Source organism: Trichoplusia ni, chromosome 22 (genome assembly GCF_003590095.1).
Source record: "Trichoplusia ni isolate ovarian cell line Hi5 chromosome 22, tn1, whole genome shotgun sequence".
In the NCBI taxonomy this organism is placed as follows: domain Eukaryota; kingdom Metazoa; phylum Arthropoda; class Insecta; order Lepidoptera; family Noctuidae; genus Trichoplusia; species Trichoplusia ni.
This window is the reverse complement of record NC_039499.1, coordinates 4,005,082-4,020,472: the sequence shown is the minus strand read 5'-3', so window position 1 is coordinate 4,020,472 and position 15,391 is coordinate 4,005,082. Positions and strand designations below refer to the sequence as shown.

The window sequence follows — 15,391 nt, the reverse complement described above, 5'->3', positions numbered from 1 at the left end:
GAGGTGTAGCTTACCCATCTTGCAATAGATAGTGAGGTGTGCCAGTGAGCCTAGAGACGTCGTATCTGGAAGGTGCCAGCGAGGCCACGCTGGCGTACTCCGGGTCTTCTCGATGCCTCGCCGGGGCCTGTGGGGCTGGCAAAGCAGCCCTAGGCCTCCGGTAGGCGTCGAACAGCCGCGACTCATGTTCCGTAACCGGCGCCGGCATGTCTAACGGCCTTTGATTTGTTTCGGGATTGTAAGCTGCTTCGCTGAAATACTGTGGAAAGAGAAGTTCGAATTAATAACTTTCTAACTGAATGCATTTATAATGAAGCTATTATCTAATTAGTTTTCACTGCACGATATCTGCATGTTACGATGTAAAGTATTATCTACTGTTACCGTCCATACATAGGCACGCAATCCACAAGCACTTTCTTGTTACACGTGCCTACATAATCTACGACCTATTTACAGAAACGTGTTGTGTAAGTTCAGTTACTCACCCTTTGCAACAAATCGTGGTCTCTAGGCACGACGGTGAGCCTCAATATCCTGGGCTCCCGTTGCGCTAGCTGCACGACCCGTGCGTACGGCGCCCGGGAGCGGCCGCAAGCGACCGGCTCGCCGTTCACGGCTAGCACCCGGTCGCCGGCGCGCAGTCCGGCAGCGGCCGCCGGCCCGCCCGGCCGCACCGACCTTACGAAGATCGTGTCCATTGGAGCGCCCACCGCGCCCACCGCGAGGTGGCGCGCATCTTCGTACAGATCCTGAAATGTGCACCAACAGCTAAGTTAATCGATTTAAAACAAACTATATGTAACACGACGAAAGGACTCTGTTGGTAAAGGTGCATCAAACGATGGCGCCGAACTCCACTGAAGTGCACCCAAGGAACCTGTTTAGATATTGATGCATATCAACTTTATCTAAGGATATCAATTCAAGCACTATCACTGAAGTGTCAGACGCATTATCTTAACAAAGAATGCAAAACATACTCATTGTTGATAATGATAAACAGGAAGATTTAGTTATGTTCAAAGTAGACATGAGGTTGGTAATTCTATACGATAGCATCTTTGTAAGCATAAAAATATGTGACCATATGGTAGACGATTCTCAATAGTTTTGTGAGTTTTCCGGAAGTAGTAGTTAGGTAAGAAAGCAAAGGGAATACGGATGATTATATATCGGGTCAAATATTTCTCACTTACAAAGCAGCCACGAAATAGGAAAGATAAAAAAAGGTCATGAAAGATTACTCACACCCACCTGTAAGGAATCCGGTGGATACACGACGAGATGTCTGAGCGTGAAGCCGAAGCCGTGCCTGGCGTCGGGGCGCTGGATGACGATGGTGCGCGGAGCGGACGCGTGAGCGGCGGGCGGCGCGGGCGCGGCGGTCGGCGGCGGCAGCGCCAGCGGCGCCTGGGCGAGTGGTTGGGGCTAGAAGAAATTAAAAGGGTTTGTTAAAAACTGATATGTAGGAGCAGGTGTTGACAAAGGGCTATTTTTTTTATTAACTTAACGTTCGGCGTAAGTGCAACACAAGATAATGCATTTTATGCAGACATTATATCACCCGATAATCGAAGTGAAATTGGACTGGCTGAATTTGACTTATGACGCTAGGGCATGGTTTTAAAAACTAATGACCCCTTATGATAACTTGTATAATAAGGAGACAATTTTATGGGTCATTCGACGACACAAAAGGAAGAAAAGCAATTTTTTATAATAATATATTTTTTTACAAGAACGTTGTTGTTTATGTTTATATACCTATCATTGTAAATTTCTAATATTATAATTTACACACACTGTTTTAAATAACCTAGGCCGCGCAGCACCACTTTAATAACTCATGAATTCAAAACTATATTCATACACAGGAGCTAAAGTGGGCACTTTGCACTTTTAAATATTAATAGCACGTAAAACTAGTGGGGAACACGTTTCTAAATTCTGAACGTGGTCTCGTTGCATAATTTAATCTCGCACTACATGCAGAACTAATTTATGAGACAGACTTGTGGGTGACACAGGATTACGGGCGCATACTGATAATCTTTAGTTGACGCAAATACGCTTTACGATGATGGGCAGCGAAAAATTTTTGAAGGCATATTGAGAGGAATATTTTGAATTTTGTGGTCACTGTGTTATTTTGAGGGTATGGAACTTTTGAGTGTTAACAAATAGCAAGTTTACCGGCTGGCTAAGGCTAGATTTAATGCTGTAGTAGACACAATTATGATTTCCCACCTGTAATCCCAATTTCCGACCTATAATATTTGCCAAAGTAAAGGAGGATCTGAAGCGGCATACCTACTATAGAAATTCTACAACGAACCATCTACAATGTTATTTAATCGAATTATGTAACCCCAAATCCAACGTAATCCGTATGCCATTCATAAATCATAACATCAGAAACGTGTACCCACTTGAACAAATTCAATAGGCAAGCTACCGGCGAGTCGTTAGGAGATGACGACCCACACCTCGTTACTGCCACCTCGCTTGTATGATAATCGTGGAGAAAATGATGCAAATCCAGGAGAAACCTACTAGAACCTACTCACACTGATTACATTGTGGATTTTCTACGTAAATCATGCTTTAATATCGACAGCTAGCACTTCGCTTATTCATTTAATGGGTGTAATATAATCAGTAATGGGTTTTCGTATCACATTACCGCGTAATAGAAATGAGACGCCAGTTAAGATTTGAATTGTAGATGATCAAATAATTGACTGCAGTGCATGGATAGCCGAGTAGATCTTAAATATCACCAAGCCACTGTGCGTGAAGTGTTACGGGTTCGATCCACACATTGGAAAAGCATTTGTGTGATTAACGAATGCTTGTTCTGAGCCAGGGTATCTTCTGCATGTAACTCAAAAGTTTGCCCCCAAGATACACGACAAAGAATATTAAAGCGTAAGTCGCCTTCAAAAAAATAGAAATGGTTGTTAAGGAGGACACGCTAGTCAAACCCAATGATTTGCTTTTACAGTTTCCAGTTGAGTGCGTCCGTAAATAAAGCGATTGTGACGTAAATGTACACGTGTCGCCGTGAGTCAGTGCAAGAAGCCCCGTCGCGCATCGCGTTTCGAATTACAGTCTGTTCTGGATCGTATACCATTGGATGGAACCTGATTTTTGCTGTACCTTCCGGATTTATTAAGTTACTTAATGCTAATAGGGTATTTAATATTAATAAGTGAACGCAGGTTAGATGTTCATGTTTCTTCTTCGTTTCAATTTTAATAACTCTGATAAGTTGGACCAGTTCTTTAGCCTGTACTTCAGACATAAAATGGTCACAAAGTATGAAAGATAAATTTATTTCTTAGTGCATCCATGTAAGCTTCTAATGAAAAAAATAAATCTGTTCAAACTTAAGCAGTTATCGGTGGGTTTTAAATTACAAAAAGGGGAGACCTCGTCTGACTAGGATTGTGACGACTCTTCCGGTTTTATAGGGCTTTTTCAAGTTTGAAAGGTCCTTGTTTTAATCCCTGATATTTTCTTTCATCTTATTTTTAAGATGCATTTAAATGAAATCATTTATTCTGCAAATAGGATATTTTATCACTTTTAGATGACTTTTTAGCTCGGGACGACTTATTCTTGATCAAATCCCTAGTATTGGTAGTTTTGCTGTAAGAAGGTTTAGAGTTTAAAAGTTGTGCCTTTATTAGCCAGTATTAATTATACAGTACTTGTTAATCTTACAATAGACAGCTACATAAAAACATTCTCTTGAAAGTAATCAAATCATTTCTCTTAATTCCCATTAACCCGGCGACACGTTAACTGAAGGCCCCTGACCTGTGACGAAAGCTCCTATGATATTCTGTCGAGGCACGAGTAATACCCATAACGTCATTAATCATAGTCCGACGGGAGCCAATACGTGTTGCACTATTAGTGTAGCATGTAGGGCTGCCTATACAATTTGACCTGCAATTTGTATCTTGTGTTTTATGTATGAAAGTATCTTGTGTGGTGTGAGTTTGTGTGTTAATGATTGATTTGTATGTGTATGTGTGTACAAATAATAACCTTCACAACCTATGACAGTGTTATTCTTATTTGTATCAACTTTTTTTAGGATTTCGAACCCGTAAGGTAAAAAGGGAACAGTAAAAATAGCGCGAAAATGAATTTATATTGACGCTTTAATACTTAAGTAAAGGTGACAAATAAATTTGAGAGGGGATAGATACAAATTTATTTGACCCTCTGAAACCTCTGTATAGTCCGACCAACACTTGGCCACTTTTTCTTGATATGCAAGGTGTTAGTTATTACACAAATACAAACATTGGAAAGCAATTGCAAGTCTATGAAGATGATAATAGTAAATTAAATTGAACTAAATTTAGATAAAAGGATAATAAAACGCAATGGATGTGAAAGTAACGTAAAGACTAAGCAAAACTATAAAATCGCTTAGATTTGATCACGAGACTCCCCTTTCTACATGAATTTGCAATAATTATGTAAAATACTAGATAATTATGTTAAGTAATGTAACTGTGAGAGCGTAATGTCCTAGGGATAGACATTTAATGCAAAATACCCACTAAAAGACCATTTAACTAATTTCATTAATGTTCGCAGTTTTTACGATTATTGCCAACTACTTAAGTCTTAGTAAATTTACAGGTATCCTAGAGCTATTTATAAATACTCCCGTACAACCATCACTTATTGAGGAAATATAGTTAGTTTATCTTAAAAAGTAGTATAGGCAGACAAGTAATAAAGTGTCGTAGTTATAAAATTAAAAGTCGTGCAATAAAAGTGTAATACCGTGCGCGACATCCCTAATGGTCGTCGTAAAAACTAATCGCACAATATTGAGCGGTGTAAATATTTACGATTAGCGAATGTCTGGTGTTAAGGTGAACGCAGACTTGGTTGCATCGCACGCGCCGCTGGCGCCTGAGTTATCGCATTGAAAAAGAATTAAAATAAAAGACGTTAAAAACGTCTTTTTTTTCAATTCTTAGTAGTTTTTTTATTTGAAGTTTGTTGTGTCTTTTTGTTGTTTAAACAATATTCTTTATGTAAATCGATAACGTAGACATTTTTTTTTGTTGGTAGGTTAGTACAGCGGTTGCAGGCTGAACCGCGCCTACCTATTCCTCAAGCGGTACCTTTAAGGATAATATATCGTCCATGACAGTCACAAATAACATGGCTTTAAATTTGTGTCACTAGAGCCTAAATACAAATATAAACGCAAAACGTCACAAACTTTGCCTGATTATTATATTAGTAGATTGGATAAATAAATAGCGGATTGTTACCAGCTCAAGTCTGCGATCACCTTTAAAGGTGCGCTTGCTCCGTGATTGTGGCCCGTAGTGTGTGCTCGGCCGACCGATCGGAACCACTTTCGTTGTAAACAGTTTATCTACGTAAATTATTATTTACACTGTATACCTTCGTGTAAGCAAAGATAAAAGGGCTTTTTTGATGGAGTGTAGTATAAAATTAGTAGAGAGTTTGTAGTAACAATACAGCTTTTTGTGGCTTTTTTTCATGTCTGATTTTCTTGATTTTTAGTAGGTACTTTATTTGTTTGGAATACTAAAATGGCTCATGTTAAGATTTGTATTAGGGTACTGATAACTCTACAGCTGTGGCTGACAAACCAGCAAGCCCTGTAGGTGTTAAAGTTAAAATGCGTTTCAGTAGCGTACTATAAAAATTTAAATAATTAAAAATAAATAAAATTCATTAGAAATGTTTGCACAACAGTTTCCATATAAGTTAAGTGTCTGAATCTTTCGAGCGCTGTAGTAAGTGCATTGACAAGAAACTTGCCTATTCTAGGCAATGAGTAACATAAAGTTCCCGCCATTTTCGACGAACACTAACTTCATACTCACAAATAAACATTCCGGGAATGTTTATTTTTAGTCTAAGAAACAACAAGTCACATTCCTGCTGTGAATTGACAAACAACTTGTCCGAAGCAAATTGGCAATAACGAAACATTTCAAATATTTGATCTATTTCAGTAACAAGTTACGAGACGGTCGGGAACAGATCCATTTTGTGATAAGCTCAAGACTTGAGATAAGAGATGCATTTCGTGCTTGAGTATTGCATCATTCTTTTCTATTATAAAGGAATATAAAATCTTAACATAACGAATTCTACGGCATATAACAAACAATACCTAAATAATGATGTTTTTCTATTGTTTTACCTTGACTGTTCATTGACTGACTCTTACATATAATGTACTGCACTGAGCGATTTGCTGACATTGCTCTTATATAGTTAATATTGTAAAAATTAATCGTAGTAGCCCTAATACGATTATGTCTAGACTATTTCATAAACCTATGGTAAAAGCGACACGACATGAAGCGTAGCTGTCTTGCTGCGTTACAATTGTAAAGACTTACATAGAAAAAAAGTAACAGACAGTTTTCTGGAACACTGGTTATACTCGTTGCCGTACCATTGTTTGCGACTCCCCACGGGATACCATCGTACTATCTAGATGCTTCATAAAACTGTTGTAAAGGCGAAGTTGACGAGACAGTGTTGAACAGATCAACTACAAGACAAGGGGGCTTAGACAAAGTAACAATTTAAAAACGATAACGAAGTTCGACAAGACTCAACTGTATGGGATTGACATAAGCCGCGTTAAATCACGTGGTCAATCGTCATCGTTATCGCAAGTTGGTAGACAATGTAATAATTCATAACGAAATCATAACGAAACGAATCGTCATCGCGTTTGTTCCATACAAATGCGTAGACAAGCAGCACTTTCGGTGTTCGTTATTGTCGCGATCGTGATCGACAGAAAAGATAACGAAACGAACGTTCAAACGTTGTAGTTATCCATACAAGATGGCCGGATTTCATTGAACAGCTGATTTTAGATGTGAAGTGTTTACGTATATATAAGTTTTTTCCTTGCAAACGGAGTCGAGCCGTCATTTTTATTTTTTGAAAGAAGGTTCAATCGTTTTTTCAGATTATTATTGCGTTGGGAGGTGGATCTTGTCGGATCGTTTCGATAGTAATATATTAAATATTTATATTAATTATTTATTTCTAAAAAAAGTAAGTAATTAAATCTCTTTTTCTAATACTTGGGTATGATTATGGTATTAATTTTTCTAAAATATTTAATACTCAATAAAATAAGACAAAATTTATTTTTTATATTATTAAATTTGCATTATTTGTACTCATGAATATGAATAATAAAAGCCTTTTGGTAAACGTTCTCTAATTTAACTTTATTTAACCAATTTATATAGAGTTGGATATAGATGGTACCTACTTAAATATTTTTTCGAAAAATAAGGTCATAAAGAAGTTTCACTTATTACCTTTGTGCACTAGTACACACACACATTACATTTTTTTAATAGAAAAGAATATTATTCTTATCCTATCAAATAAATCTTATAATCAAACAAATCTAATCATAATATAAAACTGCATGGTTAACAAACTTCATTGAAACTGTTTATGTAAAATGAAACTGCGCGGACAACGGTGACAGCAAAATGTTCGATACCATAAACAATATTTCTGTTTTTAACGAATGTTCGATTCGTCACAACGATCACGACAACAGAGTTACATTGGCTAGGAAATGATTGTCGTTATCTCACAGACGATGTCGAAATTCGGTATCGTTTCGCTACAAAGCGATGTTACTTTGTCTAAGCCCCAAGGGCTCCTTGCCGCATCATTTGTTTTACTTTTACATTCAAGTATATAGTATATTGCTGGCATAGCCTACGGGAAAAAAGAAACTAAAATTAGACTTCCAAGTTAAAGGTTTCAATCTTGGAAAGCACCAATGTTTTAAAGAATTTATGGGCCTATTACAAACTATCATAAAAAAAAGTTTTCAATGGTGTGTAAAGTTACGTCAGATGTCTAAAAGCTTAAGCTCTGTCACCAGCCACCATCAACAACATCAGGAAGAAGAATTTTACTACAATTAGACATAATACTACTAGTACTAGACATGTGTGGCACAGCCCTAAAAGAAAAGTCTCCCATTAAGATTGATGGCTGGAAACTGGTAGCGTCAGACTCTATTACAGCGAACATCAGAGAAAGGTTTCTAAGAATCACCAATCAATGTTGACATTATTCATTTAAGATCTTACATTACTGATATTATTATTTATAAGCTGCTTGGATACAAAGCTAAATGTATTTATTATAAAATATATAGAATTGCAAAAAGTGTATGTCAGTACTTTGTCTGAAACGAAATTTACCTAGGCCATTACGGTATCAAGAAGAAGAGGTTATTCGTTAAAAGCATCTTCGAATAACATTTTAACCAAAAAGGTTTTTATACACTACGCAATGCTAAATATAAACCTTTCATAAACCCAATCAGCGTAACTTCCGTTAGAATCTCCTTTCAATCTATTTCTGGTTCATTCATATCTGCAACTGACAAGAGAACCAGTCGTTATACTCATCATTCTAAACTCGATCCAGATTCAGATATATTATCAAGGAGGTTTTCTTATCTAGTCGATCATTATGTATCATAATTGGATCTCACTACACTTTTACTTGGGACTCGTACTTGATTAGTCAAGTCAACGACACCCATTATCGACGTAACCTGCTATCATTAAAAGACATTATCGTTGCTAGAAGTTTAATCAAACGTCATTTTTCTTAACAATTTAATGTGATCAACAGACTAATTTAAGACTGGAAAGGAGTCCTTTATTATTTGCCAATTTCAAATAGGTAATCGCTGAATTACGCGTAATTAGACCATCACATTGTCAAATACCTAGTTATGAAATCTTTTTATTTCTTTTTACTCATATAGATACTTCGACAATCTATTTATGTTTGAGGAGTGCTCAACCCGTCAGGCAAAACATCAAATCGAAAACCTCATTTTATTGAAAACCGTAAAAATTTACAAGCAAGGCAATTTTATAATGATTTCGCTGAGAGCGTGACGAATAAAATTTAATAAATTAACTCAAATATAATAAGTAACCAAATATGGGGCGATACTAATTTAAGTAAGTTTTTAAGTGACTGGTGCACGATATCATGATATACTCACAAACGACGTTAAACATTTACCGACAAGCTTAATTAATTGAATATGTAAAAAAATAGGTAACTGTCAAGTTTACGCTACACTTCCTTCCATTGATAACTATATTAAAACATAATTATTTATAAAAAAAAACATTCACGGCTGTCCAAGACTGGAACTGAAAACAAAAAGTGAATGGACTTGATTGCAAGACGGGTCTCTGATTCATAAACCAATTTGCATAAGTTTATGCAGACCTCAAATTGTTCTGCGACAGGATTAATAAGAAATATCAATAAAATCTACTTAAAGGCTTTGCTGTTCCATAAATCAAAGAGAATTATAGAGATACGGGGTTTGTGCAAAATGTTTCTTCAAGAAATGCTTTATGCTCGGACCGAGCTTTAAACGACAGAGGAAGATTTAAAGCAAGGCGTAATGGACAACATAATAAAAAGATCAAAGGAAACCTACTATGTACGGCTTAAAATATGTGAGAAAAACAAGTGGACAAAACTTTGATAAAGTATGTAGGTGTCCATGAAATATTCAGTTTAAAAATAACAAAGAATAGTGGAGCAACATAAGTTATCTTGTGTGGTAAGTTCTCACATTAACTGCTCAGACAGTTAATTGGCTCATAAAACATAAGTTAAGCAACAAGTAAAAGTTAGAAGTGACAGACGTAATGACGACGTTGTTTTCAAAACGAACGGAATTAATGACTAAATTAATAACACTATAAATAATTCGAACATGATTTCATTCACGCAGCACTAAATAGGGATAAATGGTTTTATTAAAATAAAGCTTACGTAACGCATGGTTCTCAATGAAATTTTAATATAAAACCGATACGGGCGGCCAATTAACGATCAAAGTAAATCAGGGCAAAACCGTGAGGTCACTCAGACCCTATTAGCGGAGACGGGTTGAGTTCGAAAGTATCGGTAATTAAGGAAGGTCGCGGTGAACAATATAGCGATGGATATTATGAAGGTTGCTGTCGACTAACCCGCCTGCCTTATACGGTGCTGCACAGATGGGTGGGCGGCGGCGACGCGCTGGCTCTCGTAACAATGCCGGCCAAATGTACAGCTGTGCTGTTGCCATGGTGATACGTGATCTAATACTAGTTGGCGAATTGTAATCGTCGGACATTGCGACGTATTAGGTAAGCCGAAGGTTTAAAGGTATGCTGAAGTTACTTGAGGTCAATTTAAATTCTGATTGTTTGTGCCGTTGGTCAAGCAATTATAAATTTATAACTTAGACGTTTCAAATTTGGGATTATTGGAAATGAATCGAGATGATATGAACGCATATCGCGACGTCTAGTTCAAACTTTTAATTCAAATCCAATTCTTTATTGCATACCGTAGGTGGTCAATTAAGTTTACAGTTCAATTATGGATCCTGTCGGACAGAGCAAAAAGTAGACGGGGATAAGGAAGTGTGGAAGTGGGACACTAAAGGCTCAAAACGTTACTCGGCTGACTGAGGATCATCTGGATATTTTTTCTTACCTGTGTAAATTATAATTCTTAATATCATCACCTTCACAGTCCTAATAGTAATGCCCCACTTAATTTTAACGGCGCCACACATAATATTCTCGTAAAACATTCTAGTTAAATGTCACGTTTTGCACCATTTAGTTAATCAGGAAACGTGACATTTGCATGTCTTGGTTGGCTCAGATGAAATAAAACAATGTAACGGACACTGTTCACTTGTTTTACACGTTGGTGTCTTAAGTTTTCCGGCGATAATGTTTTTTTATTGACTATGAGTCAGGGTGTAAAAATAATGACTGTCCCAGAAAAAACCAAGTTTTCCCCAAAAACGTAAATTTGAAGATCAAGGTTAATATGTTGTAATTTTTCAATAATAGGAATTTATTCGTAATAATTAAAATTATAGCCCAATTCAAAATATTCAATCTGCAATTAAATACGACACCTCCAAATAAAGTATCGGAAAAATATATATCGGACCTTTTATTTGGTCTGACCCGCAATGACCCGTCTGACCCGTTCAGATGATTCTAGGTAGACGACAAAAAAAAGCAATGCATTAAAATCAAGGTAACCTTCTAAAATTAAACCAACGGCTTCTAATTAAAGGAACTAAATGTTTCCTGGACATTGAAATGTTGTCCATTTCCCGGTTTTAAATCAATCGTGCTAATGTACCAGTGATTATGCCATAGCACGTTATTGATTAGCGTTTCGTACGATAAAGAGTCGCCTACCAATACTACCAGACAGTTCACTAGACCCTACCAATATATTTCTGAAAGAGGTTGCAGTAGTTGTTAGAGCGAGACAGCGCCCTACAAGTCGTATAGCGCCATCTCGCTCCCACATTTACAAAGTTACTTAGAATCTTGGTGGTAGGCTTCCAAGCCATAAATCCTATGTAAATACTCAATACATTAATTTGCAACTTGATCTGAGTACGATTTATAAGACAGGATGTTCCGCGGCTTATGTACTGCTAACAGTTATGTTTTAAGTAAAGCTTAATTACGGAAAGGGAATTGACAGTGACATTATATTAATCGGTTCACTTTTATGTACAACTGCAAATGTACACGTAATGGCGCAGGACTTTGCACTTGACAGTCCGTTCTCGTTAATTAAGACGTTTGTGGACTTCATTTCAAAATTATGTGAATTCCTTTTTTAACAGAAGTATTCCATTAGAATGTATACAGGCATTAAATGCTATTAAATGATACAACAGTTTACTCAAGTGTATTAGTATATCACGAAAATAACCGTAAAAAACTGCTGACTGCTTGAATAATCGTAATAGCTCATTTTCGTACTATGAAACAACATAATTATGACTATCTTGAAAAAATTATCAGCCTACAATCAACGGCTAACTTTCGATTTTAACCAATCACGTGAAGTGAACGCATTCTACTCTCACATTATTGGTCCATTAACGTTTTAATGACATTAAACGCCATTCAGCTATAAAAATCGATTCGTAACCGTTTTTCACGGTTTCCACGTAAATAAATAATGATTGCTACAATATAATGCGTATTATTTAAAGTTGTATAGTAATTTAGGTGTCGATATTAAACTGCAATATTTCAAATGTTACCGCTGTAAGTTCTTAAATCATTACTTTATTCGTTCAAAATCAAAATTCATGTAATAAAAACACTTTTTAAACGTCATAAAAACATCAATAGACCGCATCCTGCATCGCTCGCCCTAAGTGCTGTGGAGAAGATCATCATTAAACTCTACAACACATTCAAGGTAAAGTTGTCATTTTAATGCAATTCTTTAATAAACAACTAAACTAACTTTACACAAAACAAAAACCTACATGGTGTATGTGGTGCACGTTAGTACCGTCAATGTCACAAGAACACATCACATTAGTCCGTCCGTGGGTATCACGTCACGCAAGCGAGACCGCAATTTCACGGCATGGGCAAATTATCCATAATGCCTTGAGGGAGGGAGGAGGTACCACGACCTTCCTACAGAACGATCGCAGTTGGGGGAGCGTGACAGCGCACTACACGGAGAGTGGTGTCTCTTTTACACACCTGCCATAATATTGCTTCAAGACGTCGTGGTAGACGGCCTACTGGGTAATGACTCGGGTATGGGATGTTTGCTCAGACCACCTCGTTTCAACGTGAAACTAAATTGTGGTGCGTAAGATTGTATGACACTTTCAAGGATGCCTGTATTGCGTGTTTGATAGTCGTGAATTATATATTATGAAGGTAAAGTGCCTACCTAATTTCGTCATGTTTATTTTACGAAGAATATTATTAGTTGCAGTGTGAATAAAATAAACAAAAATGACTTATTCGCAAAACCCCGATCTAGTTTTCCATTTGTTCCAAAAAATGATATTTGTAACAATAAAAGCGAAATCAACAGGTTTTGTACAAAAGGTATACATAGCTTTTCACTGATATTATACCTTCGTGTCCAACAAAAACATAATCGGCAAGTGAAAGAGCATTTCTCGTTCGATGAAAACCTCAGACAGGTCGATTATACTACCATCAGAGCTACAATTACACGGCAATAACAAACACTTGTTAAGTTCATGCAAAAGCGGTTGAGCAAACGGAAACTTTCGTTTTCATTCATTGCTTGCCGATAATGGCATAATGGCGGTAATGTCCGCTTGGTGTGACTGCCTCTCATTACCTCGACAGCCACCTGCTAATGAACGCTATGGAATTGTTCAAAATCTAAACAGACAAAATTTTATGTAACCCGTCGCGTGCTAGCGATCCCTCGATAAAGTTTTATAGAAAACAGTCGTTCTTCAAATTTGATCGTTATTTAATGCTAGCCTTCGTTAATGTGCTTCGGAACTTACGCTTTTATTTGTACTATATAACACAAACTATAAATTGATAAAAATGTCAAAACCGTACTAACAGCGAGAGTAGGATTTAAACCGCCTTAAACTATTTTGACACGGAAAAGACCTAAATTGTCAAATTGTATTAATCATCATTACAAGCGAAGCCTGGAGATAAAGATATATAGTTCGTTGCCCTCTAATACATAAGGAATGAATAAATTATATATTTCGACCGGTGCCCGGTGCGTGGAGTTTCGTCACTATGTGTCAATCACCGTGATTTATGATCTTTTGGCAGCCGATACACTTTCTACGGGTAATAACTTGTTGAAGGACAATACATGTCTAACTAAACTTATTATGGAACAGGGCATCAGTCTTTTGTTTCTGTGTTGAGCTCGAGTTTTGATTCCGAGAATATTTAGTTGATAAATGGTTTGTCAAACAATTTTTTGTTTGAACTTATCGAAGTAAGGTAGACGTACTTGCCAGTTCTAATTTACTCTTCTGCATATTGGTAAGTGTCATCGGAAATAATGAAGTATGAAATATTGATATAAAAATATTTATTAAATCTTATCTATTATAATCTATTGCATCATCATTATCATGAACTTGAATTTCATGCCATTCTATTCTATCTCTTGCCCTTTCGCAAAATTTAACATATCTATCTCGAATTATTTTACGAAGTTATACATCTCTACAAAATCCAGGATTACATAAACAGTTTCCATCTATTCCAGTTCTATCCCTCTAATTTCATCAATCTACATTCACATTTGCGCGACCACCATTACGCGACGATATTCAACTATAAATTGACGGCCGGCGACTTATAAATGACATAGCATCAATTAGGCGTCTCCTACAGCCAACTCCTGGATATGATGGACTCGCAGATAGCCCGCGTGTGTGATAAACTGCAGCCATGATACCACTACTTGCTTCGTTAAGATTTACCTATTCGCCTAATGGCGAGGGCTGTCGAACGGAAAAAAAATCCGGACCAGCTATTTTGCATGAAATTCAATGTATGGAGAAACATAAAAAGTTATTTTTAAACAAATGAGGAAGAATGTTTTCAAATCAATCATTTAAATTTACAATAACATTTCGAGAAGAGGAAATTTACACTCAATGTTGTCAGAAGCGCCATTGTTCATGTATTACATAATTCACCCTTTACTATAAGTCAGTATTTAACAATCATTAGGACTTTTATAGCTGAAGCGTTCGCGAAAGCCCTACGACTTCCCGGCAATGAATCACGTCGCGTCGGGGGAGCCGCTGGAAGCAGCGTGCACTGCGCGGGCGCAGCGCTCATCACGAAAATAGAACGAGTTGACACACATAAATAATATTAGCGCGATCGTAAATATACGGGGCTTTGGTAAACGTCTGAATCTTTAGACGCGTAAAAGCCCGCGACTAGTAATTCAATACAATCTCTTTGGTATCAATAGACAAAACTCCAAATTCCTCTATAAACATATTCATACAATAATCTCGCTTGAATTAATTTTGGAGCCTAGCAATGTCTTGTTGTTTGTTAGGGAGAGAATGTAATTGTAAATATTTTTACATTTTACGATGTTTTCTTTGCGTGCACATGATTGATCAGTTTACGATCGTTTTATGGCTGGTGTTATTAAAATGTATTTTAATGTTAAATGTAAAAGTAGCACTTCATTAAAATTGTACATGTAACTGAATCGTAAAGAGACACCATGTAAAAACGAATGGTCCTATAATCCTATTTTTTGTAAGTAAAGAAATTAGTGACATATTAAATTGTCCTCGATGCATAATCGGTATAAGGTTATAGCTCCAATCCACTCTCATCGAAATCCCTCTTTGTTTGATCCGAAGCTAAATTTGTCTACTCCATAAATACGAACAATTCAAAACCAAATGTTATCAAAGGGTTTAACAATTTCCGCATAGCGAGAGTCATAG

At 36.7% G+C, this 15,391-nt stretch overlaps 1 protein-coding gene across 8 annotated transcripts in view; it reads right to left on the bottom strand.

Annotated features, from left to right (window-relative positions):
• Nucleotides 1–15,391, bottom strand: part of LOC113504550 (microtubule-associated serine/threonine-protein kinase 4-like) — a 135,879-nt gene that overhangs the window by 50,137 nt on the left and 70,351 nt on the right. For 7 of the 8 annotated variants that reach the window (XM_026886896.1, XM_026886902.1, XM_026886897.1 and 4 more), the window contains exons 2-4: nt 1,252–1,431; nt 489–752; nt 15–259 (exon numbers count right to left, since the gene is read on the bottom strand). In XM_026886896.1, coding sequence (XP_026742697.1) covers nt 15–259; nt 489–752; nt 1,252–1,431 — 689 coding nt within the window. The remainder of the gene's footprint in view (nt 1–14; nt 260–488; nt 753–1,251; nt 1,432–15,391) is intronic. The other variant, XM_026886899.1, reaches the window with a different exon arrangement.